Source organism: Furipterus horrens, unplaced genomic scaffold (genome assembly GCF_987537825.1).
Source record: "Furipterus horrens unplaced genomic scaffold, mFurHor1.1.pri manual_scaffold_4, whole genome shotgun sequence".
Classification (NCBI taxonomy): domain Eukaryota; kingdom Metazoa; phylum Chordata; class Mammalia; order Chiroptera; family Furipteridae; genus Furipterus; species Furipterus horrens.
This window is the reverse complement of record NW_028327174.1, coordinates 148,835,749-148,863,332: the sequence shown is the minus strand read 5'-3', so window position 1 is coordinate 148,863,332 and position 27,584 is coordinate 148,835,749. Positions and strand designations below refer to the sequence as shown.

The 27,584-nt window shown below is 39.2% G+C and overlaps 1 protein-coding gene across 2 annotated transcripts in view; it reads left to right on the top strand.

The window, feature by feature from the left end:
• Positions 1–8,934: 8,934 nt before the first annotated feature.
• Positions 8,935–27,584, top strand: part of UHRF2 (ubiquitin like with PHD and ring finger domains 2) — an 81,134-nt gene continuing 62,484 nt past the window's right edge. For both annotated transcript variants that reach the window (XM_090274110.1, XM_090274109.1), the window contains exons 1-2: positions 8,935–9,413; positions 14,008–14,241. In XM_090274110.1, coding sequence (XP_090130236.1) covers positions 9,261–9,413; positions 14,008–14,241 — 387 coding nt within the window. In that variant the 5' untranslated portion in view covers positions 8,935–9,260. The remainder of the gene's footprint in view (positions 9,414–14,007; positions 14,242–27,584) is intronic.

Here is a 27,584-nt window from a genome sequence, read left to right as displayed (position 1 = left end):
GATTTTCTCTTCTTGAATTTGGGCTAGACTTGTAACTGAACTGACACTGCCAACTCCAAGCCTAGGTCGCAGAAGCCTTTTAGTCTCCACTGGCTCTCTTAGAACCCTGCACACCCACCGTGTGAACAAGTCTAGGCTAGACCCATATGAAACAGTGACAGATCATCTCAGGTAAGACCACTCTAGACCATCCAGTTATCAACTGAGACCTGAAGAACTGCTCATTGGAACCCAGCCCAAATTATTAACATATGATATAATGAGATAAATAAATGGTTGTTGTTTTAAGCCTCTAAGTTTTGAGGTGACTTGTTATGTGGCAAAAACTAACACATACAAGAAGTATAGCACAAGTACTTGAAGGAGACAGAATTTTAAATTTTTTTAATGAAAAACTCACACATAAATTGCTTCTGAGTCCTGCCAATAGCTGCTGGTGATAATGTCAGTCAATATTCACTAAATGGTATATTAAGTAATTACATGTGATATCTCATTAATTCTGACAACAAATCTATTAGATACCTAATAGATTACAGGTGAGGAATTAAAGTTTGCTTCACACATTTGACTCCAAAGCTAACTCCAAAGCTTAAGTACTCAATCACTGTATCACCAGTTATAGAGCTAATGTTTACTCTAATCCAATACAGACATTCCTCATTTTATTGCACTTTGCTGTATTGTGCTTCACAGAAGTTCTATTATTTTTTTACAAATTGAAGGCAAGACCCTCCATAAGCAAAATGATTACAACTCGCTTTATTGCTATACTTGCTTTATTGCAGTAATCTAGAACTGATCTTGTAATATCCCTGAGATATACCTGTCCTACCTTCCTGCTCATCTCTATTTGCAGATAGACGATAGCCAAGCAAAGCTACAATTTGCCCAAAGCAGTCCCTTCTAATTCTCAGTCTAATGTAAATGTTTGCTAAAATTCTTTCTAGTTTATAAACTACCTTAATCGTCGTCGTCGGCAGCCGTCCGTCTCGAGAGACGATGGTGTAGCTTCTTAAGAGTCTATCTGCACCGCCGAGAATGGCTGTGCAGTCCGACTCGGGAGTGACACGGTATCTGTCTCCTCCCGTGTTGAATCGACATCTTGCGATGACGCTGGAGTGTCCTCTCCAGTGAAGCTGAAGCTCCAGAGCCTGGGCAGGGTGATATGGAGGGTCTGCTGTTGCCCATGCAGCAGACCCCCCCTCTCTTCGCAGCTGAAGGGTCCAAGGGAAAGACGGAGTCAATACAGCTTGGCTTCAGGTGCGCCGCAGGAGTTGCCGGTGTTGACTACAACGTCAAACCGCCTTAGGGACTCCGGCTCCGAATTTTCTGTCGAGGTTTACTCCCTTAGCCTTTCCCCTGAAGAGGTATGCCGCAAGGCAGCGGAGGTTTTTTGGAGTCAGAGTTTTCCTTCTCTGATGTGCCCTGACTGGAAGATCGAACCAGCGACACTTAGCTCGCAGGCCGACGCTCAATCCACTGAGCCAAACCAGCCAAGGGCCAAAACTACCTTAATACTCATGATAAAAATCTCCAAGGCAGTTTGTAATTCTAATTGGAGTAGGGAGGGCCTGTAAGGGGATCTCTCATGCCCTAACTCTCACAGTCAATTACCCTAAACAGAAAGAGAGACATTCCATTTCCAACAGAAATATGTTTTTCCTACTCTACTACTAAATATTCTAGAAAAATTCTCTTTCAACAGCCTAGAAGGGATAACAAAATTTCCTCACTGTATGGAAACCTTATAAAATGCAACTTTAATGTATAGTTTTGGAAGGAGTGCATTAGATGAATTTATTCATTTGCATTGTATAAATTTCATCTCAGGTAACAGAGAAAATGAGACTATGTTATACATATTTTTTTGCCATTGGACTGTGATTATTATTATTTTTCATTTTACAAAGTTGTTTTAGGTTTTAAATTTGGGGTCTGGGAATGGGCAGAGAGAAAGCAGACAGATCTTTTTGAGTTTTAGAAATCCTCTGGGATTTCATAAGAAGATAGAAAGCTGCTTGAAGTGCCTTAAAAATATTATGATTTGCCTATTGAACTAATAAAACACCAAAATAATTTAGATATGTCAGTTTTTCAAGCAAGTTAGCACTTGATAAGTTATCTCCATCTTGAGCTGAGCTGATTGGACCCTATAAAAAAGAGCTTTCTCAAACTCATAAACCCAAAGCCATAAGAAGCTTTTTTTTAAAAAATGACAACAATGCTTCCCATTTCAAATTCTTTATTGTCTTAAATCACCAACAGAAAATCAGAATAAGTTCTATTGATTGAATGCACTAAGATATTGTAACAAAAATGGAGGAAAGTAAGCATTATTGAGTGCCTGTGCAGTGAGACTTTGTCTCATTTGATTCTTGCGGCACTATGAGAGGTATTATCATACCCATTTCAGATATAGACATCAAGGCTCAGAGAAATTAAATAAGTTGCCCAACGACATAATGCTGGCAATTAGTAGATCTGACTTAATTTAGGTCTGTCTGACTCTAACTCCCATATTCTTTCCATCATGCTACACACCTTTATTAAATCTTCAATAAACAAATGAATTATTAAATGGATATAGATAAGTTATATAGGATTTCTTGCTCATGCAAACCAGCGAAATAACGTCAACATGGGTTTTCAACTGGAAAACTCGGAAAAAATACCTTTCTATAGAATGTATTTTAATATTAATATCTTTCATCTTCATAGGCAATAATCTTAATAGCAAACCAAATATTATACTGGTGAGACTGGAAGATTAATTAAACAGAAACCTGATTTTAATTGGAGTTGGGAGGACCTGTAGAGGGATCTCTCATGCCCTACCACTCACTGTCAATCACCCTAAACAGGAAGAGACAGACTTTCCACTTCCAAAACGAAGATGTTTTTCTACTCTATTATTCCAGCGAGAAGAATGAGGATCCTCTCCTCCCCGCCCCCCCAACCCCACCACCGCTTTTAACCAATGGAAGACTGTTACAATTCAGCCAATGAAAAGCTACTACTCTTCAAACTCTGTTTCCTCCAATGGACACTTTGTTTACAACAGCCCCACTGAACTTCCCCTTTCATCTATAAAAGAATGTTCCTTTCCTTTGTTCTTTGGATTTGTGCATAGTTCCCCACTAGACCACATGCCCTGATTGCAATTCTTTGTTGTTCCTGAATAAACCCATTATGTTGGAGAAATATCTATTAGTTTAAAGTTAACAGAGTGAAACATTGTATGACTGATGTACTTCATAATTTAAAAACTCTTTGGTCATACAAAAAAATTAAACAGAAAAAGTTAGATGGAGGAGTTGTGCTGCAGATTCTATTTCCTAAAAAATGGTTACAACAATATCTTCCATTCCACATGCTCTTCTTACATTGTGACTTTGAAACCCCTCCAGTTGAGGTATGAGGTCACCATTCCTCCCCCTGAAACTGTGTGGGCTTTTGTGAAAGTTTTGGTCAAAATAATATGGTAGAAGTAATACTATATGACTTTCAAACTAGGCCATAAAAGAGGATACAGCTTACACTTTGTTCACTGGAATTCTCACCCTGAAGCCTTCAATCACTGTGTAGGCAGCCATGCTGTGAGAAAGCCCAAACTAGTCCACAGAGAGAGACCATGTACAGAATCTAGTCCTGAGACTTCTTGGGGAGAAATGCCTGGCTAGTTCCCAACTGCTGTCGTCCACATTCTTCCAGTTTTAGCTGCATCCTTCCGCAATGGGTTGACAAATTCTGTGCCAAACTCAGGCTTTCCACACTGAGCCATTTCAGAATTCCTGTCCCACTATGAATGAAATGGTGAGAAATAGGAACGTGATGGTTGTTATTTTAAACCTCTAAACTTTGTTTTGCAGAGAAATTTTAACTGTAAATTGAACCCAAAGTTGACCTCATCATCATAAGTTAAATCTTAATTTCCTTCATGGGAAATATGAGCTAAATTGATTCAAAGACCCTCAGAAATGTTCAGCAATAGGAAGGGCCAATCTCAGAAGGCAGAAAAAGGCATGTGACTGAAAACAGAAATAAATAGCAAGTCTTTTTAAAATTTAAATTATAATTTATTATTGTTTATGCTATTAAAGTTGTTCTAGTTTTCCCGCCTTTGTCCCCCTCCACCCATACCACCACCCCTCCCCCCAACTCCCTCAGGTAATCCCTGCACTGTTGTCCAAGTCCTTGGGTCATCTATATATATTCTTTGGTTATATTCCTTATGATGTACTTTGCATCCCCATGACTATTCTGTAACTACCAATTTGTATTTCTTAATCCCTTTACTCTTTTTGTCCATCCCCTCCATCCCCTTCTCATCTGGCAACCATTAAAACATTCTATATCTGTGATTCTGTTTCTGTTCTGCTTGTTTATTTTGTTTTTTAGATTCAATTATTGATAGAGATATATTTATTGCCATTTTATTGTTCATATTTTTTATCTTCTTAATAAAAAATACTCTTTAACATTTTATATTATACTGGTTTGGTGATGATGAACTCCTTTAGCTTTTTCTTCTCTGGGAAGCTCTTTTTCCTTCCATTCTAAATGACAGCTTTGCTGGGTAATTTTAGTGGTATGTCCTTGCTTTTCATCACTTTGAATATTTCTTGCCAATCCCTTCTAACTGCAAAGTTTCTTTTGAGATATCTCATGGGAGCTCCCTTGTAGGTAACTAACTGCTTTTCTCTTGCTGCTTTTAAGAGTCTCTCTTTGTCTTAAACCTTTGACATTTCAGTTATGATGTGTCTTGGTATGGGCCTCTTTGTGTTCATCTTGTTTGGGACTCTGTGTGCTTCCTGGACTTGTATGTCTGTTTACTTCACCACGTTAGGGAAGAGTCCTTACACTATCCTCATTTTAAAAAAATTCTTATTTCTTCTTGCTGTTCCAATTGGGTGGTTTTTGCTTCCTTATAAGGAATAAATTGCAAGTCTTCATTGAGAATTCCAGGTCCCCAGTCCTACCTCAGCCATCAGGTATTCCAAAGAACCAGGGGCACTCACCACAGGAAGGATGAGGATTATTCTCTGGATGGAGTGAATGAGGAAGCCTCCAGAGAAACAAAAGAGCAACAGCTGAAGGGTAAAAAAACACTGGCTAGAGAGGAAGGACTGGGGATTTAAGCTCTTACACTGTCACTTATTAATTGTGTGTCTTTGTCGAATTATTTTCTCATTTAAAGAGAAGGTCAGACCAGAATAATTTCTAAAGTAGATGTCCACACTAAAAATCTGTGATTCTATTAAGAAGAAAGAGCACAAACTTGAAAATATGGCTAGTTTAACTAATGAGACACAATATGAAGTGCTTTTTTGTTTATGGAAATTCTAATTTGCCACTTATAACATGTAGTTCTGAAAAATAGCATTAGAGATTATAACAGAAAACTTCCAGTTAAGGTACTTTAATGTTCTTCCCTCCCCCAAGGGGTATGGTTCAAATTATGGGGAACTGATGGAAGATGCATGAATCTAGGAATATAAAGCTGTTCCAGTGCCTAGACCCAAAGCAACAAGAGGAGGGAGAGGTTTCCAGAACATGAAATAGTGAGTCATGTAAAGCAGGTCACTTTAAGAAGAGTGAGTAGTGACTTCCCAGGAAGGCAACAGACAACGGGAGATAACCTTTCAGGGAGAAAGCCAGGGGGATAACTATACTGATGTCATTCTCTTCTCATCCTGTATTTCCTGTCTGTGCTTCCTCTCCACTAGCCAAACTCAGTTGGAAGCCTTGCCCTTGGACTCCAGGACAGAGAGCAGGTTGAGAGTGGCCCTGGAGGAGCAAAAGGAAGGCAATGAGGTGACTTGAGATATTCTGAAGTGTGAGAAGATTCTACAATAATAAGTCCTACAATCAATCTTTTACCTTTTTGTTTTGCCTGTCTTGATTTGAACAAATATTGGATCATAACTGGTGCCATAAACTTTAGTATTTGCTCTGCATCCATGTAAATAATTTATTTTTTATTTCTCTGTTCACATGCAAGTTGTTTCAGCTACACATCTGGTAATAAGGCATAGCATATCTAACTGGTCTGAATTGTGGTTTTTGTCAGAAAACTTCTATCTTGCTTTTACAATTGGGAAGCTTGCTAAGCAGACAACAGCATTGGAGGGAAGGAGAGAAAAACGTTGGTTTGTCTTGCTTAGTTATAATATGTACTGTGTGGAGAAACAGAATGATGTATTTTGTTACATATAGATTCACTATTTGCAGTTACTTATTTATACCTTAATTACTATACACAATGAGCTTATGTTTTCAGATGTAATTAATTTGGTTTACACAGGGTAAATATGGCTTTTCTGAGTTTCACATCACTAAGCTCTGGCCTGTCAGTCCTTTGAGATCTATATTGACTGGATTAACACAGATCCTATACAGTCCAAGTAGATACCTAATTTTGACAGTAGTCTTCCCTGCCCCTACAAAGTGTTCGCATTAAAGCCCTCCACATTAGAAAGAAGAAATTGCCCCATGGAAGTGACTACAGGAGGTCTTGGCTAGTTCTTTTTTTCAGAACTTTTCAACTTCCTTTTAAAACTTCGGACTTACATTTTCATTGAGATATATTTTGAATGCATTTCAAATGCAATACAGCTGAAACGGAAATCACTATATTTTCCCCAACTTGCTTCCTCTTCTAGTTAAGAGCATAACCATCTACCCAAGCCATTGATTTAAGTCTCCCAAACTAGAAATTTGGGAATTATTCTCAGCATTCCATTTTCCTCATTCCTAATATCCACACATTCTACAAGTCTGATAGGCTTGATTTTCTAGAACACTCTGAAATCTACCCTTTCTTCTTTTACCTACTACCACAAATTTCTCTAAAACTGACACAGTTTTTTCTTCTCTAAGCTTTTTGACATCTCCCCTGCCTCTCCTTCCCTTAGTTTTCCCCTAAGGCATCCTTCCACATTCTTCTGCTGTCTTCCCAAATGAATATTTAATCACATCAGTGGACTCCTTTAAAAACCTTGGTTTCTCCCTGGGACCCACAGAATATTCTGCTTTGAATGCTAATCTTCACATTCTGCCCTTTTCTATTTAGTCAACCTTTCTTGGATATGAAATCTCTTCTGATCTGCACACTTTTGTCTTTGCTTAAGCACTCTTCTCTTTGGACATTCTCTGTTAAATCCTTTCCATCATAATAGCATGAAAATAATTTGTGTCTACCAAGGGATAAGCATTATGCTAAACACTTGACATTCATTATATAAGTACCATTTTACATTGAGGCAACTGAAGCAAATAATTTGCCTAATATCACAGTTTAATTAAATAGTGAAACTGGGATTACAAACTCAGGTCCATCTCAGTCCATGAACTGAACATTTAAATGCTGCCCCATTATAATATACCTTCTAACTCAATTCCTTAAAACTCCTAAATCATTCTAGTCCCCTTTTCTCATCTCTAATTGCTGTTTTAACCAATAGTATACTGTTTAGCACCAAATTATTCTTTAATATTTTAATTTTTCTAAATCTTTGAATTGTTAATTCTTAGATTATAAATTCATTGTGAACAGGGAATTAAAATGAATTCTTAATATGCCTCCCCAAGGGTATAGCATATCCTTTAATGGCAAATAGTTATCTCCTATCTGGGCAGGTGAAAAGCATGCTTTACATATATCTATAATCGCATTTACACATGTAATAAATACTCAATATCTGCTTTACTTAAACCAGGAACAGACAAGAATTATATTTAGAGAACATAAGAGAATGCAAAATTTTTGGCAAGGGCAGAGACCCAAAATATATATAGACACACACACACACACACACACACACACACATGCTTTTTTTCCCCCGCCCTTCCCGTGTCAGGCCACCTTTTTTTATGCTACACTGGACTTCTCTGTACTTACTTTAATTGGCTATTACAAAAATGTCGCTCTACCCTTATGGTAATAATTAGCACAGGTCTCAATATTCAAGTTATATAAAGTCCCAGTATGTATATATCTATGTATGTGTATTTCTACTTTCATATGCTCTCTTCCTTCTTCTGAAGATATATTTTCATTTTAATAAGCTCACTGTCAGGTAATGTTGCGATGGGCCTATTTCTGAGAATTTATTGCTAGTAGGGTCTTTGGAGGTCTTTCTTTGGAGGTGTGTAGTTCTGCATCCTTGAAAAGTGTTTTCCATGACCCTGCGACTCGTAGGCCAAAAGCACACTAACACATAAGTTCCACAAACGGGAAACGTCCACTTCTGAGGAGTGGTCCTCCGACTGGCGGCACTCGCACCACCCGGGCCAGAGGTCTGGGTGTGAACGCAGAGGGCCAAGCAGGGCGATCGCAGCAGGACCCACGGCCTGTAAGTCTGGAGCCACTGTCTCGGCCCAGTGGAGGGGAACTCTCGGAAACGGTTTCCGAAAGAAGGTAGCTTTTGGGCCTGGTGGTAAACGAGTTACCGAAGCAGAAGGGTCCCCGGGGCCTTTCCAGGGCGGCCTACCGCGCCAGGCCGCGTGGCGGACAGTGTCCCTGTGAGCGTGATAGAGCAAGCTCATTTCCTTATGTGCTTTCTCAGAAATTTAGGCGGCGGCCGCCCGCACCCCCGTCTTCTTGATCAAAGAAGTGCACGTCAGTTTCTTATTTTTGGTGTGTTTCTGAAACCTCAGAACAGCAGTCGCTCACCCGCAGGGTGCCGAAACAAAGACCAAAACAGCAACCACTGTGGGGCCTCGTAACCACTCAAAACCCGAAGGCGAGAGGGCGTGTCAAAAACCCAGGTGCAAGCGAAGGAGCAAGTAACGGCTCTGGGCAGCACCGCCCCTCTGCCCCGCCCACCCGCACCCGCCCATTTAGTTCCCTTCGGTCTACGGTCACTTCCCTGGCCGCTTCCTCTTTAAGGCGGAGCCCCGTGTGGATCTCGCGAGATCCGGGTTGGCGCCGTGACCTCCATGTGGGAGCTGGAGCTCTATAAGTAAACACTCCGCGCGGCGCAGACAAGGTTTCTTCCTATTTGTGAGGCGGTGGCTGTAGCAGCGGTGCCTCAGACTAGTTCCGGTTTCCTTTCGTTCTGAGCTCCGTTGGGCTGGTGTGCGGTCTACGAGTCGCGGCCGCCTGTCGGGCCCGGCGTCTGGTCGGTCGTCTTCGCTTGTGCACGCGCTCGCCCGCCACCAGCGGAGAGCGGGGAAGCGGCGCGGGCCAGGCGGGGCGCGGCGCCCTAAGCGCAGGGGGAGACAAAGCAGAGCCGGCCCCCTTTCCCAGCGCCAAGATGTGGATTCAGGTTCGCACCATCGACGGCTCTCAGACGCGCACCATTGAGGACTTGTCTCGCAAAGCCACAATTGAGGAGCTGCGCGAGCGGGTGTGGGCGCTGTTCGACGTGCGGCCCGAGTGCCAGCGCCTCTTTTACCGGGGCAAGCAGGTGAGGCGTGCCCACCGTAGCCCACGAGAAGCCCGGGGCGAGGGCAGCGGAGCGCCCCCAGGACGCGTGGGCTAGGCGGGCCGGACGGCTTGGTGCGCAGCGCGCGCAAAGCGCACCTCGCTCCGTTCGGAGTGGGCAATCCGCGAGCCTCAAAGTGCGGGCCTGGGCTCGCTGAGGGGGCGCAGCGGGGTCCTGGCCAGCCCAGAGTGCAGGTGCGCCCCTCGGGGTCGTTGGCGGGGGCGCCTAGAACCCTGAGACCTCGCCGCCCTTTTACAGCGGGGCACAAGCCGCAGGCACAGCCAGCCAGAGCGCGTGGGTTCTTTAGCTTCCCGCGCTCATCGGGGTCAGGGGCCCCTGGAGGGCGGGGAGGGCAGCGGGCTGTGGCGGCCATGCCACAGTGCAGGTGGGGAGGGCTGGCGGCTCCGGCTAACGGCTCTCCTCGCTTCCGTGGCGCTTCCGCGCTCCATCTCTCGAATAGGAGAGGAGGAAACTTACATACTGGGCACAAAAAACCCTAGCTCGGTGTCCTCACTGTGGAAGGGATTTGTAAACACCGAAGGATTCTCAGGATTTCCAGAACTTTGGACTCCTGTCTCTCAGTCTCTCGCACAGAATTGAAATCTCGGGGAAGATTAGAGACCTGGGCTGAAGGAGCTATTGATGTAACTCAGGACCATGTTTAAACTGCCCACTGTAGGCCCTAGGGGTTATTCTCAGAAGGGAAGGGAACATAAAGGACTGTTTTGCTCCTCATACTAATAGTCTCTTCACCAGAGGTTTTAAGACGGCAACGGAGCATAGCCAGCGGTACTGATTTGAAGGCTGAAAGTGTTTTTGGCCGTGAAGGTATCTGCGGTTGTCTCTGGTAGTTGTATGGTATGGCCCATTGAAAATTTTTCCTATCCCACAAGTCTCGGTCTGTACCCGCAGACCCAGACCCATCTTATTTTTCTTGTCTTTTTTAAAAAATGTAATCCACGAAAAAAGTTGGCATCCTCCCATTGATTGACCACAGTTTGGCTCCGATCCTGTGGTTTGAAATAAATGTAGCTCTCTTGGATTTGATGGTAGCCGTTTTCCTACAACCACAAAGGATTTGGAAGAACTATTTTTCTACCCTTAATATGCTTACCCTTCTAAAACTGCCCAGACATTTCAGAATAACAAGATTACACTGAGAATAAAATGAGCCATGAGATGTTTTAATGTGTTTTTAAATAAATGTTATAGTATCTTTGATATGTTGTTGCAGCCAGTTTATATTAATCTTTTAGTGTTTGACTTGTAGTAAAAACAGGTGTTCAAATTTAGTTGTAAACTTAGCTTTTGAAATAATTGTATAAAACACTATGTAGATATAGATTGCTGTGCTGCCAATGGCTGATACTTTTTATATTTTGGTCAAAGGTGAAAAGCATGTAACCAGTCTTCTGAATTTTATTTTCTAGCTAGGGACAGTAGTACATCAATGCGTGGGGTACTTGGGTGACTTCAGCACCAGTAATAGAAATGAAGCATGAGAATGTATTCCTAGGCAACACCCCTGAAGTCTTATTATCTTTGGTGTGTATCAGAATCACATGTGAATATCTTATTATAGATGCTCAGTTCACCCCAAGATGGCAAACAGTTGAATTTAACAAGACCTCATGGGAGATTCTGATGAACACCAGAGTTTGAAAATGGAAGTGGAAGGATAGTCAGTTTCCTACTAGTTTACTATTCAAAGTATGGTCCCTGGATTAGTAGGTCCAGAAGCATTAATTTCACCTGGGAGCCTCACACCAGACCTGCTGAACTAGAATCCATGTTAACAAGGACCCCACGTGATCTGTATGCAAATTAAATTTGAGAAGCTATGTAATTGACTCCACTTCTGAGGGTCAAAATGGAGAGTAGCAATTCAGGGTTGTTAAGTTCTGGTTAGAGTAGGGGAACCTCATTTGGATATGCTTTTTCTTGGGGGTTGAGTTTGAAGCACCCTGGGGATTGTTTTTGTTGTATTTTAAAGAAGTTGTATTGGTGGATCTCTAAATCTTGAGAATCCAGAGCTTTTCCTGCTTTGAAAAGGTTCTTTCCCCCATGCCACTTAGAGATTACCTTAGAATAGATGGTAGATATGGGACGTGAACCAAAGCTGAAGAAAAACTGAGTAGTTACCTTTGCCTATGGACTTTTCCTTTTTACACAGAACACAAAGTAAAAGTGTTTGCCTATGTATTTTTAAGTTTTTATTTATTGATTTAGAGAGAGAAACATGGGTATGTTGTTCCACTTAGTTATGCATTCACTGGTTGATTCTTGTATGGGCCCTGACCAGGGATTGGACCTTCAGCCTTGGTATATGGGGACAATGCTCTAATCATCTGTGTTACCCAGCCAGGGCAAAGTATTTGCCTATTCAAAGGTGTGTGTGTATATATGTGTATGTATTGTGTATTCTTTATATTATATGTGAAAGATACATGAAAGTTGCTAACTTAATGCTCTCCATCTGCATGCCTGTCATTAGCCTCTCGTTAATGACTTCCCTGCTGCCTTCTCAGTCACTGCCACTTGGTGTTTGCTTCCTAGTTTTCCCTTGCATCACTCTTAATGATCCTTTCTGTTCATGTCATTTCTTCCTTCAACCCAGTAAAAATTTAAGAGTGCAATCTGTCAAAACAAGAGTTCTGGGGCCATTCCTGCCTCTAGAATTGTAAATGTTGTAGCCCCATCTCTAGGATGACAGTTCTCAAACATTTTCTGCTGTGAGACATGGATGAACTATAGTTTTATATGCCTGAAACTCATAGGTGTTTGTAATTTCTAAGTGACCCAATCCCTTTCTCCTCACTCAGAACATAATTTAAGTGACTGGTAATTTTTAGTCTGCACTTTAATTAAATTTGAGAGAACTTCAGTACTTTTCAAGGAACAAGTCATTCCAACTTTATTTACAGCTCTTCAGTGGCTTAGCTGTATCGAACTTGCTATGCAATGGATAGTAACTTTTAGGAACACTGAAAGGGTACCTGTGAATTGGAGATTTTTTATAGATCCATTTTTTTGGGGGGGGTCCCCCCCTTGTATTAACTTTGCCATCCTTATAAAGTCATATCTGTTCACTGACTTTTGGAGAACTCCTTAGGTTTATTTGGAATAAGAATATTAACTGACCTGTGAGATGGTGTATAATTCACCCACTGAGAAGTTTATGAATTTCTTGATTCCTTGTCTTATTTAACAATTGTGAACACCCAGAATGTAGAGGATTGTGCTAGGTGTGTTCTTGGACCACCATTCAAGGACAGACTTTGATTTTTGGACTTCTCAAACATGGTCTTACTGTGATAGAGAGTTGTAGATGGTGATAGATATTATACAAATAAGGAAAAATGACCAATTATATTGGTGATGTTTCTGGGGAAGTGATAGTTCTAATCTTGAAGAAGTTTAATTTTCTTATTGTATCATAGTGAAATAGCCAACTGAATTTTATAAAGAAACAAAAAAGAGACAAGTTCCCTAGGGCTTCCGTAACAAAGTACCAAAACCTAGGAGGCTTTAAAACCACAGAAATTTTTGTCTCGGGGTTGTGGAGGCTATATGAGTCTGAAGTGAAGGTATCAGCAGGGCCCTGCTCTCTCTGATAGCTACTTCCTTATTTCCTTTAGTTTTTGTGTTTGCTAGCAATCTTTGGTGTTTTTGTGTTTGCTAGCAACCTTTGTGTTCTTGACTTGTAAATGCATCATTCCAGTCACATAGCTGTTTCCTCCCTGTGTGCCTTTGCATCCTTCCCTCTGTTGGTCCAAATTTCAATTTTTTATTAGCGTACCAATCACAATAGATTAGGGCCCACCCTTATGACCTAGTTTTAACTTGGTTACCTTTGAAAAAACCTATTTACAAATGCCACATTCTGAGATACCATCAAATATTTGGGCAGAGCAGGAAGGGATGGACACAATTCAGTGTATTATAGAGACCTTGCCAAAATATGGGTAAGTTGCAGGATAATTTATTCAATTTTCATCCTAGAAGACTTTCATGATACAACTAATAACCTTTAGAAATGGATGGAATTAGAGAACTTTAGGCAAGTGGAATAGCATGAGCAAGAATTGTAATTGTTCCTGCTTGAATGATTTTTTCCTAGTTTATTTTTATTTTTTAATTACTGACAATCTTTAGAACGGTAAAATGTTTAACTTAATGTCTTTATGAATACAATGTCATAAACCAACTCATTTCCAAAATTCACCTTTTGTTTCTTGCAGTGGATTCAGGCACTGTTCATTGAAATAAAACGTGAGAAATTTAGTTTTTCTGCTCAGGTGGTGAGGTAACAACAGCAATTATATGTTGTTTTTTTAATTTTTATTTCAATGGCTCTCAGTGTGTCCTGTAGCTAATGTGGAAAGATTCTTAATTTATTGACGTTTTGAGAAGGTACTGACATCAGAGACCATAAAGTAATAGAAATGGTTTCAGGATCACTAATTGCAATGCTGTGAATTTTATTTTAATATTTTGGCTAGGGCCTTGGGTGACTAAAGATATAGAAAGATCAAGTTTTGAGAGAAGCATTTTAATCGTTTTCTTTTACTTCTAGTTGGAAAATGGATATACGTTATTTGACTATGATGTTGGACTGAATGATATAATTCAACTACTAGTTCGCCCAGACCCTGATCTTCCTAGCACATCTAAACAAACTGATGTACAGGCCAAACCCTCTTCTAATACTCCACCTAAAGTGAAGAAAGCACCAAGGGCGGGATCTTCCAGTCAGCCATCTACATCAACTCGTGATTTTCTCATTGATCCTGGCTTCGGATTATATAAGGTATGCTGTCTTCTTCAGAATTTTTGTTAGTTGTGAGAATACAGATGTCTGTTCTCTCCGGATGTTGTGAATAAGTATATTGATTGCCATTTGAAAGTAAACATTGGGCTGTTGATACTTTTAAAAGTTTTAAAAAACTGTCAGACATATAGATGAATGTGTAAAAGGTATATGTATACTTTAAAGCATAATATACCTGTGTAATTCCACCATGGTTAAGAACTAGAATGATGCCAGTTCCTTTTTAAAGCCTCCTGTGTGCCTCCATAAGAATACATCTCCCTCTCTCCCGGAACAGGGTAAACTCCTTGTACTTTTATGGTTGTTTTCTTGGTTTTTTTGTAGTGTTACTAATATACGTATCTCTAAACAATGTTTTGTTTTGCCTGTATTTGGGTTTTATATAATGGAATTCTACTTTTTCTCAACTTTGAGAGATTCTCATGCATAAAACTTTATTTTATTTTTCACTTTTATGTTATTTCATTTTAACATGTCACAATATATTTAATCTCTGATTATTAGCTATTTGAACTATTCCATTTTCAGCTGTTACACAGTTCTGCTTTGAACATTCTATGTATATCTTGGTGCGCGTGTTCAAGAATTTCTCTAGGAATTCTTATCTATAAATGGAAGTGCTGGTTGTTTAGTCATAGGACAAACTGCTCTTGACTCCATGGTCTATTTGCCTATCCCTGTGGCCATACTGTTCTAAGTACTGTAGCGCTGTTTTGTTTTCTCCATTTCCTTCATCTCCAAATTTAATTACTCTTGAAGGGTGTCCTGGTTTTTGGCTTTTAACACTTGCATGTGAATTTTAGAATTAGTTTGTCAAAACTCTACAGATAAATAGAGTGGTGGAATTCGATGGGGATTTTATATAGATCAGCTTAGAGAATTGACATCTTTACAATATTTAGTCCTTCATTCAGGAACATGATAGATGTCTCCATTAATCTAGATCTTTGACATCTTAGTTTTCTCTTTACATATCTTGTTTTGATTTATTTCTAATAGCTTTCTTTTTGATACTATTATAGTTAATCTTTTAATATTGTAATTTGTTTGTTGATGTATAGAAATGCAGTTATTTATTGACCTTTGTATTCAGCAGCTTTTTCAAATTCTGTTCTAATAACTGGTAGAAATAATTGAATGATAGTTCTGCTTCATTCTTTCCTATCCTTATAACTCTTTTTTCTTAATTCTTATCAATTAGGATAAATTGGGACTGAGACTCAATTTTTCAGAGAATTTTCAAGGTTAAAAATTTAAAATTGGTAGATGAAGTGAATTATTTAAGAAAATACAAATGAAGATGATTTTGGATCTATGAAAAAATGCAAACTGATCCATAAATATGGAAAGAATCGAGGAAACTGGCAAAGAGCTGTATCTCAAAAGTACCTGATTTAGGTGGGTACATTGATGAATTGCTTTAAACCTGTAAAGAATAGATAATTATAATGTTATCTAAATTGACCCACAACATAAAGAAATGGAACACCCCCCCCCTTTAGAAAAATTAATTTAGTATTAACACTGTCATATCAGGGTGACCATAGCCAGGATCCTCGCCTCCACACGCACGTATTTTCATGTTCCTAGGTCACCCTTATCTAAGATAATTCCTTCTGCGTAAGCATTACATAGCTGAGATTGGCTATGTGCCACTTTTGTTAACTTCATATATATATACGTGCCCCTGCTGTTAAGGCGGCACGGATGGTTTTGGCTCCCATGACTCTCCATGTCCTTGCCTGCCGCCGTGGGACAAGATTGAAGGCGGATGTTCCTTTGGTCCCTGTTCTCGCTCACCCCCATGAGAATTGTAAGGCAGATCTGGTTGCTGTTCTCGCTGCCTACCGCAAGAAGGAACTTGGTATGAATTCCCTCTCCAGTGGCTCAACTGTCATCTTTCTCGCCGAATCCAGAGTAAACCTTGCTGCGCCGAATCCAGAGTAAACCTTGCTGGAGTTGAACTCCTGCCCTACAAACTCTTGATACCAAAACGTAACAAAAAGCACACTAGTATTGCTGCATGTTGATGTAAAGGCTAAGTTATATTTAGCAAATAAAACTGTGGCAGTATATTAAAAGAACATAATACCTTGATTGTGAATGGTTTGTCAAAGCAGGATAGTTTATTATTAGAAAGTATTTTAATATAATTCATCATATTAATAAACCAAAGAAAACAAATGATCTCATCTGAAATGTTTTCTAAAAATATCTAAATACAAATTTGAATCCATTTCTGATTTTTTAAATCTTTGGTAAGAGGAACAGATGGAATAAATGAATATTTTAAACCACATCCAGCATTATGTTAATGGTGGGGAAAAGCCAGAAGCATTTCCATTAAATATGAGAACCAGACAAGGAAGCCAGTAAATGCTGCTGCTGTTTAACATCTTTCTAGAAGTATTAAGATAATACAGACATGCAGGAAAACAACAAAGGGTAAATACAGAGAAGGCAAAGTTACTACTTATGGATACCTGGAAAAGCTGAGAAAAGTCAACATTGGAGCATTATGAGCAGTCAATAAGGTTGCAATATAAATACCAGTAGCTGTCCTTGCTACAATCATTTAGTAAAAGAAAAAAATTGCAATAACAAAACAAAGTTTGGTAATAAGCTTCCATGATATGGTCAAGGCATATAAATTAAAACAACGCTTTATGTAGCTCTCACAAAAATCAGGAATTGTTAATATTGAAAGCCTACTTGCCATATTGTTGTCTATATCACCCATTAATTTCGTCCCTCTTCAGTTCTCAATACTTTCTACATTGATATTTTTTCACATTGTTGCTTTCAAATAAACTTGTTATTTTAGAAAAATTTAGATTTATAGCATAGTTGGAAAGATATTACAGTTTCCATGTTTTCTATACCCAGTTTGCCCTGTTACTAACATCTTATATTAATATGGTACATTTGTTATAATTAATGAACCATATCTCCTTAGCTTTTACCTGATGTCCTTTTTCTGTTCCAGAATTCCATCTAGGACACCACATTACATTTACATTAGTGTTATACGAAATAGTTGTCACATATCCTTAGGCTCCTCTTTACTGTGGCAGTTTCTCAGACATTCTTTGTTTTTGATGACATTGACAGTTTTGAGAAGTACTGGTCAGGTATTTTGTAAAATGTCCTTCGTTATGATTTGTCTTGTTTTCCTCATCATTAGAATGTATTTTAAGTATTTTTGGGAGGAGAACCACAGAGATTCAGTGATATTTTCATCTTATCATATCTAGGGGTACATACTATGGAACTATTCTATTTGCTAATTATAACTTAAATTTTATGTCAATAGTAACTTATCACTGTGTGAACTTTAGTCACCTGGCTAAGGTAGTGTTTGTCAGGTTTCTTCATTGTGAAGTTAATCTCCTACCACCAACCTCTGTACCCATTTTCATACTGTATGGAACCTTTGAGATGAAGTCACTATTTGTAGCCCACAAAGGGCCAGATTATCTATAAAAAATGATTGGGAATTCTTCCACATGGGAGAGTTGTCTCTTCCGCTTCATTTATTTATTCAGTCAGTCATTTATTTACATTAGTATAGATCTTTTTTTTCTTCTTCAGTGTCCCTTTGATAAACCATCATTATTGTGCGTTTTTTGTTTGTTTGTTTATTTGTTAAAGCACTTTCTTTCTTGTGCTTGAAGGACCACTGGGCTCCTTTTGTATATTTCTTGCTCCAGTCTTGGAATCAGTCATTTCTCTAAGAAGCCTTGGTTCCTTTAATTGGAGAACTGTATTAGAAACCAAGCCAGACTCTAGGGTATGCTCCTTGCTACTGGAGAGTCATTACTTACAGGGCACCCAGCTGACAGAGCAAGGAAATACATGTATGTATAGTAACTCCTGTATAGCCATATGTCAATAAATATTTATGTAACCATCTGTGTTTATATTAATCTTACATTATTTTTAACTTTGGTTAAGGGCAGCAGTTTAGAAGCTGCTACTTTTGACTTGATTTGTTTTGGGCAGTGAAGGTATGAATTTGTTCGCACAGGAAGGCCAGCTTATGTATCTACAGATCTGAGATTAATCAAGGTTAAGCAGTTCTGGTCAACTTAAGTTCTTTCTGTTTAACACACTTCTCAATACCCTGCCATGTCCCCTCCAAATATAATTTAGAAGTGCATCATGGAAACTACTTCCCTACCACATCTTTGCTCTTTATTTTCAGTGTTAGTGCTTTGGCCACCAATTACTTCTGGTGCCTAACTTTTCTTTTAAACATCTCTTATATTTTGTATTAATAAGCAGCAAAGATGTTAAGGACTTAAGCTTTGTCATTAGACTTGGTTTCAAATTCCAGTGAAGCCGCTGAGTTTTATAAACTGGTCAGTAAATTTTACATCGTCTCTCTTCATTTAAAAACACATTCGTGGAACCTGGCACTTAAATTCTCAAAAGTCTACACTGTTTTGTGAAGTAGCATGTAGATAGAGGGATAAGCAAATGATATTGCTCCCTGCCTTCATGGAATTTTATTAGATATTAACTTCTTTTTAGCTAATCTGAAAATGTTGAAAAGCTGCTACCTTAAAAAAAAAAAAATGTTTTTAGCGAGAATGGAATTGCAGAGGGGTTGAGAGAGAGAGAGATACATCGATTTGTTCCAATTATTTATGCATTCATTGGTTGATTCTTGTATATGCCCTGACTGGAGATCAAACCTGCAACCTTGGCACATGTGGATAATGCTTTAACCGAATGAGTTACCCAGCCAGGGTGAGCTGCTACTTTTTAATTGATTTATTTTGAATTTGCTTTGAATTTTGTGTGTTATCCTTAGGGTAGGTTTCTGAATAGTAAATATATTAACATTTCATTAAGTTGTTTCTAGATCACTTAAAATTTGGGAGAATCCCCCCCCCCCCTTATCTTGAATTCATGTGTATGTCACTTGCTTTGTAAAGATTTTCCTTTTATAGACATAGAGCTTCTGTCACTCAAAATTTTTTATGGATGAGCAAACAAATTTGGGGGCTTTTCCTTCCTTTTGCATACAATTTTCTTTGGACCTCATGATAGGAAGGTACAAAAACAATTTCCAAATCAGCATTACTCAAAACTGGCATAGGTAAATACTAAACTATACGTTAAAATGGAATTTTAATTTGAAGTTATAATCCAATATTATTCTTTTGCTGTTTGGTAACTTACAGAAACATTTGGTCAGTTTCAGGTATTTTTTCATATGTAGTAAGGAATTAAATATCACTTCACATTTCGAGAGGCTGTGGAAGATTGTGCAAGGCTGGGTCCGTTTATTCCCATTGTATAACACAGATTGAATCACACTGACGTAAGAAAGTAATTTATTTTCTGAAACAAGGTAGACTTTTGAGATGTAAATTTACTTTTAATTTTGGCTTTGGATAGAGAGCTTTGTATGGCTCACATAAGATCCTGCCTTGAAATGACTATCATCATTGCCTAAATAATATCTACTTATACTGATGATAGTAAGCTTTTAGAGTGTAACTGTTTGTGGCACTGCTAAACGCCGAATGTTTTCTTATGCTCATTATGCAAAATAAAAAGGAAAATTACTAATAATTACCACTAAGTAAAAAATCATGGTATCTTAGTATTTACTGTCTTTTGTCTACAGAGCAACTCTGCTTCTTGATATTTAACTTTTTTTATTATGAAATTTAATAGACAATACAAAAAAGTAGAGCTTAATGAAATATGAACTCAGTGTCAAATTAAGGAAAAGAATAGCTGTTCCCAGGAACTTCACTTGTGCCTTCTCTTGATTATAAATTCTTCCTCCCTAGTTGTAACTACTATCTGAAGTCCTATAGTAATCATTTCTTTGCTTTTTATTAACTTTATCCTATTATTAAGCCTTTGTTTTTTTAAGTATATTTTATTGATTACGCTGTTACAGTTGTCCCGATTTATTTCCCTTTGCCCCCCTCTGCCCAGTACCCTCCTTCCCTTCAGCATTCCTCCCTGTCCCCATTAGTTCATGTCCATGGGTCTTGCATGTAAGTTCTTTAGCTTCACCCTTTCCTATACTATCTTAACATTACCTGTCTTGTTCCTACCAATTATGCTTCTTGATTCCTGCACAGTTTCCCCTTTCTCCCTCTTCCCCCTCCCAGCTGATAACCCTCCAAGTGACCCCCATACCTGTGATTCTGTTCCTGTTCTGGTTGTTTGCTTTGTTTTTACTTTTGTTTTTGTTTTTTAGATTCAGTTGTTGATAGTTGTGAGTTGTCATTTTATTAACCCTTTAAAAACTTAAGAACCTTTAACCTGCATATGCATCCTGATTTTTGTGTGTGTGTGTGTGAACTTCATTTAAAAGGGACTGTATTGCATTTTGATTTGTAACTCTGTGAAGAAATACGGTATATAATGAGAGAATCATGTTCAGTGTTCGAGAAACCTTTATCAGTTTAGCTCTCATTTTTACCTGTGTTATCTCCTGAGGGCAAATATATTTCACTTAAGAATCTCACTGGAAAATAAGAATGACTTTATATTGTAATTTTAAAGGAGGTAATATCCGTCGTCGGCAGCCGTCCGTCTCGAGAGACGATGGTGTAGCTTCTTAGGAGTCTATCTGCACCGCCGAGAATGGCTGTGCAGTCCAACTCGGGAGTGACACTGTATCTGTCTCCTCCCGTGTTGAATCGACATCTTACGATGACGCTGGAGTGTCCTCTCCAGTGAAGCTGAAGCTACAGAGCCTGGGCAGGGTGATATGGAGGGTCTGCTGTTGCCCATGCAGCAGACCCCCCCTCTCTTCGCAGCTGAAGGGTCCAAGGGAAAGACGGAGTCAATACAGCTTGGCTTCAGGTGCGCCGCAGGAGTTGCCCGTGTTGACTACAACGTCAAACCGCCTTAGGGACTCCGGCTCCGGATTTTCTGTCGGGGTTTACTCCCTTAGCCTTTCCCCTGAAGAGGTATGCCGCAAGGCAGCGGAGGTTTTTTGGAGTCAGAATTTTCCTTCTCTGATGTGCCCTGACTGGAAGATCGAACCAGCGACACTTAGCTCGCAGGCCGATGCTCAATCCACTGAGCCAAACCAGCCAGGGCAAAGGAGGTAATATACATAACAGTAAACTGCTAATATGTTTACTAAGCAGAGTATGGCAATGAGACTATACTGAGTTTTAATGAGTCTTAGCATTGAACATATTGATACTTTGTGGAAGGAGGCAGTTGTTTCATTTGTGTCTACTCTGTGCTGCTAAATTGGCACATCATTTGCATTTTGTCACCTAATAATAATACACTGCTAAATACGTTATTTTATAAAGGAAGCTGAGGTTAAGACAGCTTAAGTAAGTTGTTCAAGGTTATACCCAGTAGGTGATAGACAAGGATTTAAACCTAGGTGTATCTGCAGAGTTGGTGTGTTTTCCACAGAATATATAAAGTGCTTAGAAGTATTAGCTGGCTCCCACCCAAAAAAAGTATACCCAGCTTATAAACATCCTAAATATTTGCTGTTCTTGATCTTAACTCTTATATACCAACCAATATTTCTATACTCTAATCACCCAGGGTCAGTTACCAGACAACTAGAGATCACCCCTATAGCCAAGAGCCTGCCAATGTTAATTCAGATTAGCCAATCATAAACACTATTCCCTGCCCTGACTTGCCTTTTACATGGAAAACGCAATATTCTCTGGGCCATGCTTTCCATGCTCCTTCTCACTTGTGACCAAACCTGGTGCTTTCCCTTTTTGGCCCTGCCCAGAGTGCTGCTTTCTCTTTGGAAATGCAAGTAGTTCTTCCAGGGCATTTGCCTCTCTAGGTTGTCAGTTACCTACACAAATTAAAGTCCATAGTTGCAATTGAGTAACTCCCCCCCAATCCCCCCAATACACACACACATTGTTTTCGTCTTTATCATTCTGCGTGCTTTTTTTATTGCTCTATTCTACCTAATTATCAGCTTTTTTCCTTTTTCTTCTTTAAAATAGACTACGTTTTAGAACATTTCTAGGTTTGCAGGAAAATCAATGAGAAGTACAGAGATTCCTCATATGCCCCCCCTACTGACACATGCAAGGCCTTCGTCATTATCAACATCCCTCACCCGAGCGGTACATTTGTTAGAATTGATGCACCTACATTGACACAGCATCACCGAAAGTCCATGGTTTACATTAGGGTTGACTCTTGGTGGTGTACATGCTGTGGCTTTGGACATACTTTTCAGTTCTTTTTTTAAATATATTTTATTGATTATGCTGTTACAATTGTCCCAGTATTTTTCCCTTTGCCCCACTCTGCCAGTACCCCCTTCCCTCTAGCATTCCCCCCTTAGTCCATGTCCATGGGTTGTGCATGTAAGTTCTTTGGCGTCTCCCTTTCCTGTACTATTCTTAATACCCCCTTGTCTGTTTTGTTCCTACCAATTATACTTCCTGATCCCTGCACCAGTTCTTTCTCCCCCTTCCCCCTCCCCTCTGATAACCCTCCAAGTGATCCCCATACCTGTGATTCTGTTCCTGTTCTGGTTGTTTGCTTTGTTTGTTTTTGTTTTTGTTTTTACTTTTTAGATTCAGTTATTGATAGTTGTGAGTTTGTTGTCATTTTACTGTTCCATAGTTTTGATCTTCTTCTTTTTCTTAAATAAGTCCCTTTAATGTTTCATATAATAATGGCTTGGTGATGACAAACTCCTTTAGCTTTAGCTAGTCTGGGAAGTACTTTATCTGCCCTTTCATTCTAAATGATAGCTTTGCTGGATAGAATAATCTTGGTTGTAAGTCCTTGCTTTTCATCACTTTGAACACTTCTTGCCAGCCCCTTCTTGCTTGCAAAATTTCTTTTGAGAAATCAGCTGATAGTCTTATGGGAACTCCTTTGTAGGTAACCCTGCTTTTCTCTTGCTGCTTTTAAGATTCTCTCTTTATCTTTAACCTTTGGCATTTTAATTATGATGTGTCTTGGTGTGGTCCTCTTTGAGTCCACCTTGTTTGGGACTCTCTGCTTCCTATGTTTGTATGTCTTATTTTCCTTCACCAAATCAGGGAAGTTTTCTTTCATTATTTTTTCAAATAAGTTTTCAATTTCTTGCTTTTCTTCTTCCCCTTCTGGCACCCGTATGATTCAAATGTTGGTACGTTTAAAGTTGTCCCAGAGGTTCTTAATCCTCTCCTTATTTTTTTCAGTTCTTGTTTCTTCTTTCTGTTCCAGGTGAATGCTTATTTCTTCCTTATGTGCCAAATCATTGATTTGAATCCCACGTTCCTTTCCATCAGTGTTGGTTCCTGAATATTTTTCTTTATTTCACTTTGTATAATCTTCACTTCTTCCTTAATTTTGTGGCTGTACTTAATCATTTCTCTGAGCATCCTGATTACTAGTGTTTTGAACTTTGCATCTGATAGGTTAATTATCTCCTGTTTGCTTAGTTCTTTTTCTGGAGTTCTGTTCTTTCATTTGGGCCCTATTTCTTTTCTTTTTTTTAATATGCTTTATTGATTATGCTGTTACAGTGTCCCAATTTCTTTTCCCTTTGTTCTCCTCCACCCAGTGACACCCCCCCTCCAGTCGCCCCTCCCTTAGTCCATGCCCATTGGTTGTGTATATAGTTCTTCTCAACATCTTCCTATCTCCTCCACTCCCTCCTACTATGCTTCTTAATTCCTGTACCATCTCCCTCCCTTTCCCCCTTTCCCCCTTCCCCCTCCCAGCTGATCTCCCCCCAATATGTTCCCCATACCTGTAATTCTTTTCCCATTCTCGCCTACTTAGTTTGCCTTTGTTTCAGTTCCCTAGCTTCTGTTGTTGGTTGTTGTGATACAGTTTTCATTTTAATGTTCATAGTTTTGATCCTCTTTCTCCTAAACATCCCTTAACATTTCATATAACAGTGGTTTGGATCTGATGAACTCCTTCAGTTTTACTTTGTCCTGGAAGCACTTTCTCTGCCCTTCTATTCTGAATGACAGCTTTGCTGGATAGAGTAATCGTGATTGTAGGTTTTTGCTTTTCATTACTTTGAATACAGTATTCCCTCACTTATCACGGGTATTACGTTCCAGATGCCCCGTGAAGTAGGAACCTTACATTTATTCTACACTCTTGAACCTGTGTAACTTTAACAACATATGTACATAGTACCACAAAATCTCGCGATATAGTGAAAAATCCGTGATAAATAATTAAATATAACATTTTTAAAAATCCTGCAATACAGTGAGGTCACGATGAGTGAACTGCGATATAGCGAGGGACTACTATATTTCTTGCCAGTCTCTTCTTGCCTGCAGAGTTTCTGATAGTCTTATTGGGATCCCTTTGTATGTAATTCTCCTTCTCTCTTGCTGCTTTTAAGATTCTTTCTTTATTCTTAATTTTTGACATTTTGATTATAATGTGTTTTGGTGTGGGTACAGTTTTTTGGAACTCTCTGTGCTTCCTGGTGGGCCCTACTTCTTTGCCTCCTCAATTTGGCAGCCTCCCTGTGTTTGTTTCTGTATATTGGGTAGAGCTGCTTTGACTCCATGTCTTGGTAGTGTGGTCTGATGTTATAGGTAGGGTCCAATGGCACTGCCTCCCCTGTCACTCAAGCCGAGTATTGGAGGTGCACCCTTTGGGTGAGCTGAGTACACCGTCCTCTTGGTTGCTGTTGGCAGCTCAGTGGAAGGGATTTACCCAGTCAGGTCAGCTGCAAGGACTGGCTATGACCATTGACCGTTCACCTCCACCCTCTGGAAGATCAGCTGTGCAGGGGCAGGGTTGTGGTACTTTGACATGGTCTGTAGCTAACCGCTGGATGCGCTGGCCCTGGGGTTTCCCAAGTGGTGCAGGTCAAAGTCAGCTCACATCTGTGTTTTTCCTGGGCACGCCTGTCTTAGCTATAAAACAATCTGAAAAGGCTGCTACTTGTGCTGGGCTTGGAGATTCCCAGGCAAAGTCAACCTGTGAAGCTAGGCTGGTTGCTGCTAGTGAGGGGCCTGAGTCTCACTGAGGCCAGCTGTTGTTTGTTTGATAGGATTTAGGAAGTTGTGAAGCAGGAGGCAGGGTCATCCATTCATATGGAAAAGTAGCTTGGGTGGGCCTGTAAATTGGGTGGGACATGGTCTCTGGGGATCTCCAAGGAGGGTCAGTCAAACTGTTAGCCAGGTTGATGGAGTCTCAGATATGGCACCAGCTTGCCAGCTCTATCTTGTTGGATGTGGTTTCTTAATTCCATAGTTGTCAGACTTCCGTTCAACTCGATTTCTGATGGTTCTGGCTGATGGTGGTTCTATATTTTAGTTGTAATTTTGATGTGGTTGTGCAAAGAGGCAAGCCATGTCTCCCTATGGCTCCATCTTGACCAGATCTTTCTTATTTACAGTTCTTAATTTCAGTTGGATACTAAGAAAGTTACCAGTATCCTGTTTTCATGTTAATCGTACAAGTTTAAGTATTCTCTTCTGAACCGTCTTCAAAACTCTGGCTTTGCAAGAGAACTTAAACCTCTTGTAGGCAGTTTGATCCATTCAGATTTGACCTAAGTATGTCTATGTAATGTGCAGAAACTTTACTTTTGAATTTAAAAGCATTTTTTCCCCACACAGTTTATGTGCATATCATGAGTGGTTATACTTAATAGGAGCATTTGTAGCTCTTGTTTTTAGTTATAAATCTAGGGTTACTCAAAAGAATGCCTTACCTTTATGAGCCAATAAGTTCTTTCTTTATGTGTGATATTTAAGCAGTAGAAGTATTTTCAGATTGACTTAGGTTCTTTAACTAATTGTATTGCCAAATGCTAAGATATCCAGACTAGATCTGCATGCCAGCTCCTCCCTCCCTCCCTCCCTTTTTCCTTTCTTATTCTTTCTTTCTCCCTCCCTCTCTTCCTCCTTCCCTCCCTTCCTTCCTTCTTAATTTATCAGTTTCAGAGAGAAACATTGATTTGTTATTCTGCCAGTCCATGCATTTATTAGTTGCTTCCTGTATGTGCCCTGATCAGGTTTGAACCTACAACCTTGGTGTGTCAGAAACGGTGCTCTAACCTTAACTGAGCCACCCAACCAGAGCAGCATGCTAGTTTCTTATTTTTGATATGCAGATTAAGTATTTCATTTTTACCTTATACTGTTCCCTAGTGAGGCTTATATTACTAATTGTATTTTTGCTGTGACTGTTTTCATATCAACTATATGTTCCTGTCTCTTCTAGAATAATGTGTAGTGCTATCTGAAACCTCTTACATTGTGCTATGAAAAAGTAGTAACCTCTGTTTATTCTCCCAAGTATGATAGACCTTATTAACATTGCTTATTTTTTGTTTTAGTCTGTGTTGCCTGTAAGAAATTAAAGTCTTTAAACTGGACAATGGCTGTTATAGAAAAGAGCCTGTGTCCATTTAATGCATGAGTTAATTAATGCAATGTATACCACATTCCATCTCTAATACTTGCTGTGTTAGCCTGGTTGGCCCTTAGGTCTTTTCCATTTCTCGTAAACCCTTCATTCTTTGTTACATTGAACTATGTCTTTTAAGATGTTTCATTACTACCATGTTCACTGCATTTAATTGTCTTTGGTCAAATGTAGTACCTCTTCTGTTAGTGACAGTTAATAATTTTTGATTTTGTCTGTATTCCCTCTATCTTCTATATTAGCTTGTGGTTTGAAACCTTTTTATATTTTTAATATCTTATTTCTTAGTTCATCACTTAACCTTTGAAGTTCTTATTTACCTGTTTTGTCATCTTATGGCAAAAAACATAAGCTTCAAGGTCAAGATGTTTTTAAATTATATATAACTTTACATTTCATTAGTTTTCACTGGAGCAAGTTAACTTGTAAGCCTTTGATTCTTTATCTTGTCAAATAGGAATTATTAATTATTAAGGTTGCTAGAGTTAGACAAGCCTAAATAAAGAAGCCTTGCATAATAGCTAGCATATGGGTATTTTTAGAATATACTGTCCCCTTACCCCTGCCTCATCTGTTGGAATTCTTTTGGATACTTCAAGTAGTCTCTTATACCCTCAGGAAGACCTAGCTTGATTAGGTGATGACCTAGTATTAATGAGGTCTTTTTTTTTTTTTTTCTTCTTCTTTTTTTCTTTTTAATAAGCTAAAAAAAAAGAAGAAGAAAGTTAAAGCGATGTCTTTTGGTTACTGCTTCTGAAAGGACCTTGCCTTTAGACCAATTTCCTCAGATTTTTTTACAAGAGAATTGTTTTTTTTAAACCAGCTTCCATATTGTAACTCTTAAATTCTGGTATACTGTTTATCCTCTTATCATGTTGCACAGTTTGGTTCTGGATCATCCACTAGACTTGACTACATCTGTTTTGCATCTTATATAGCTC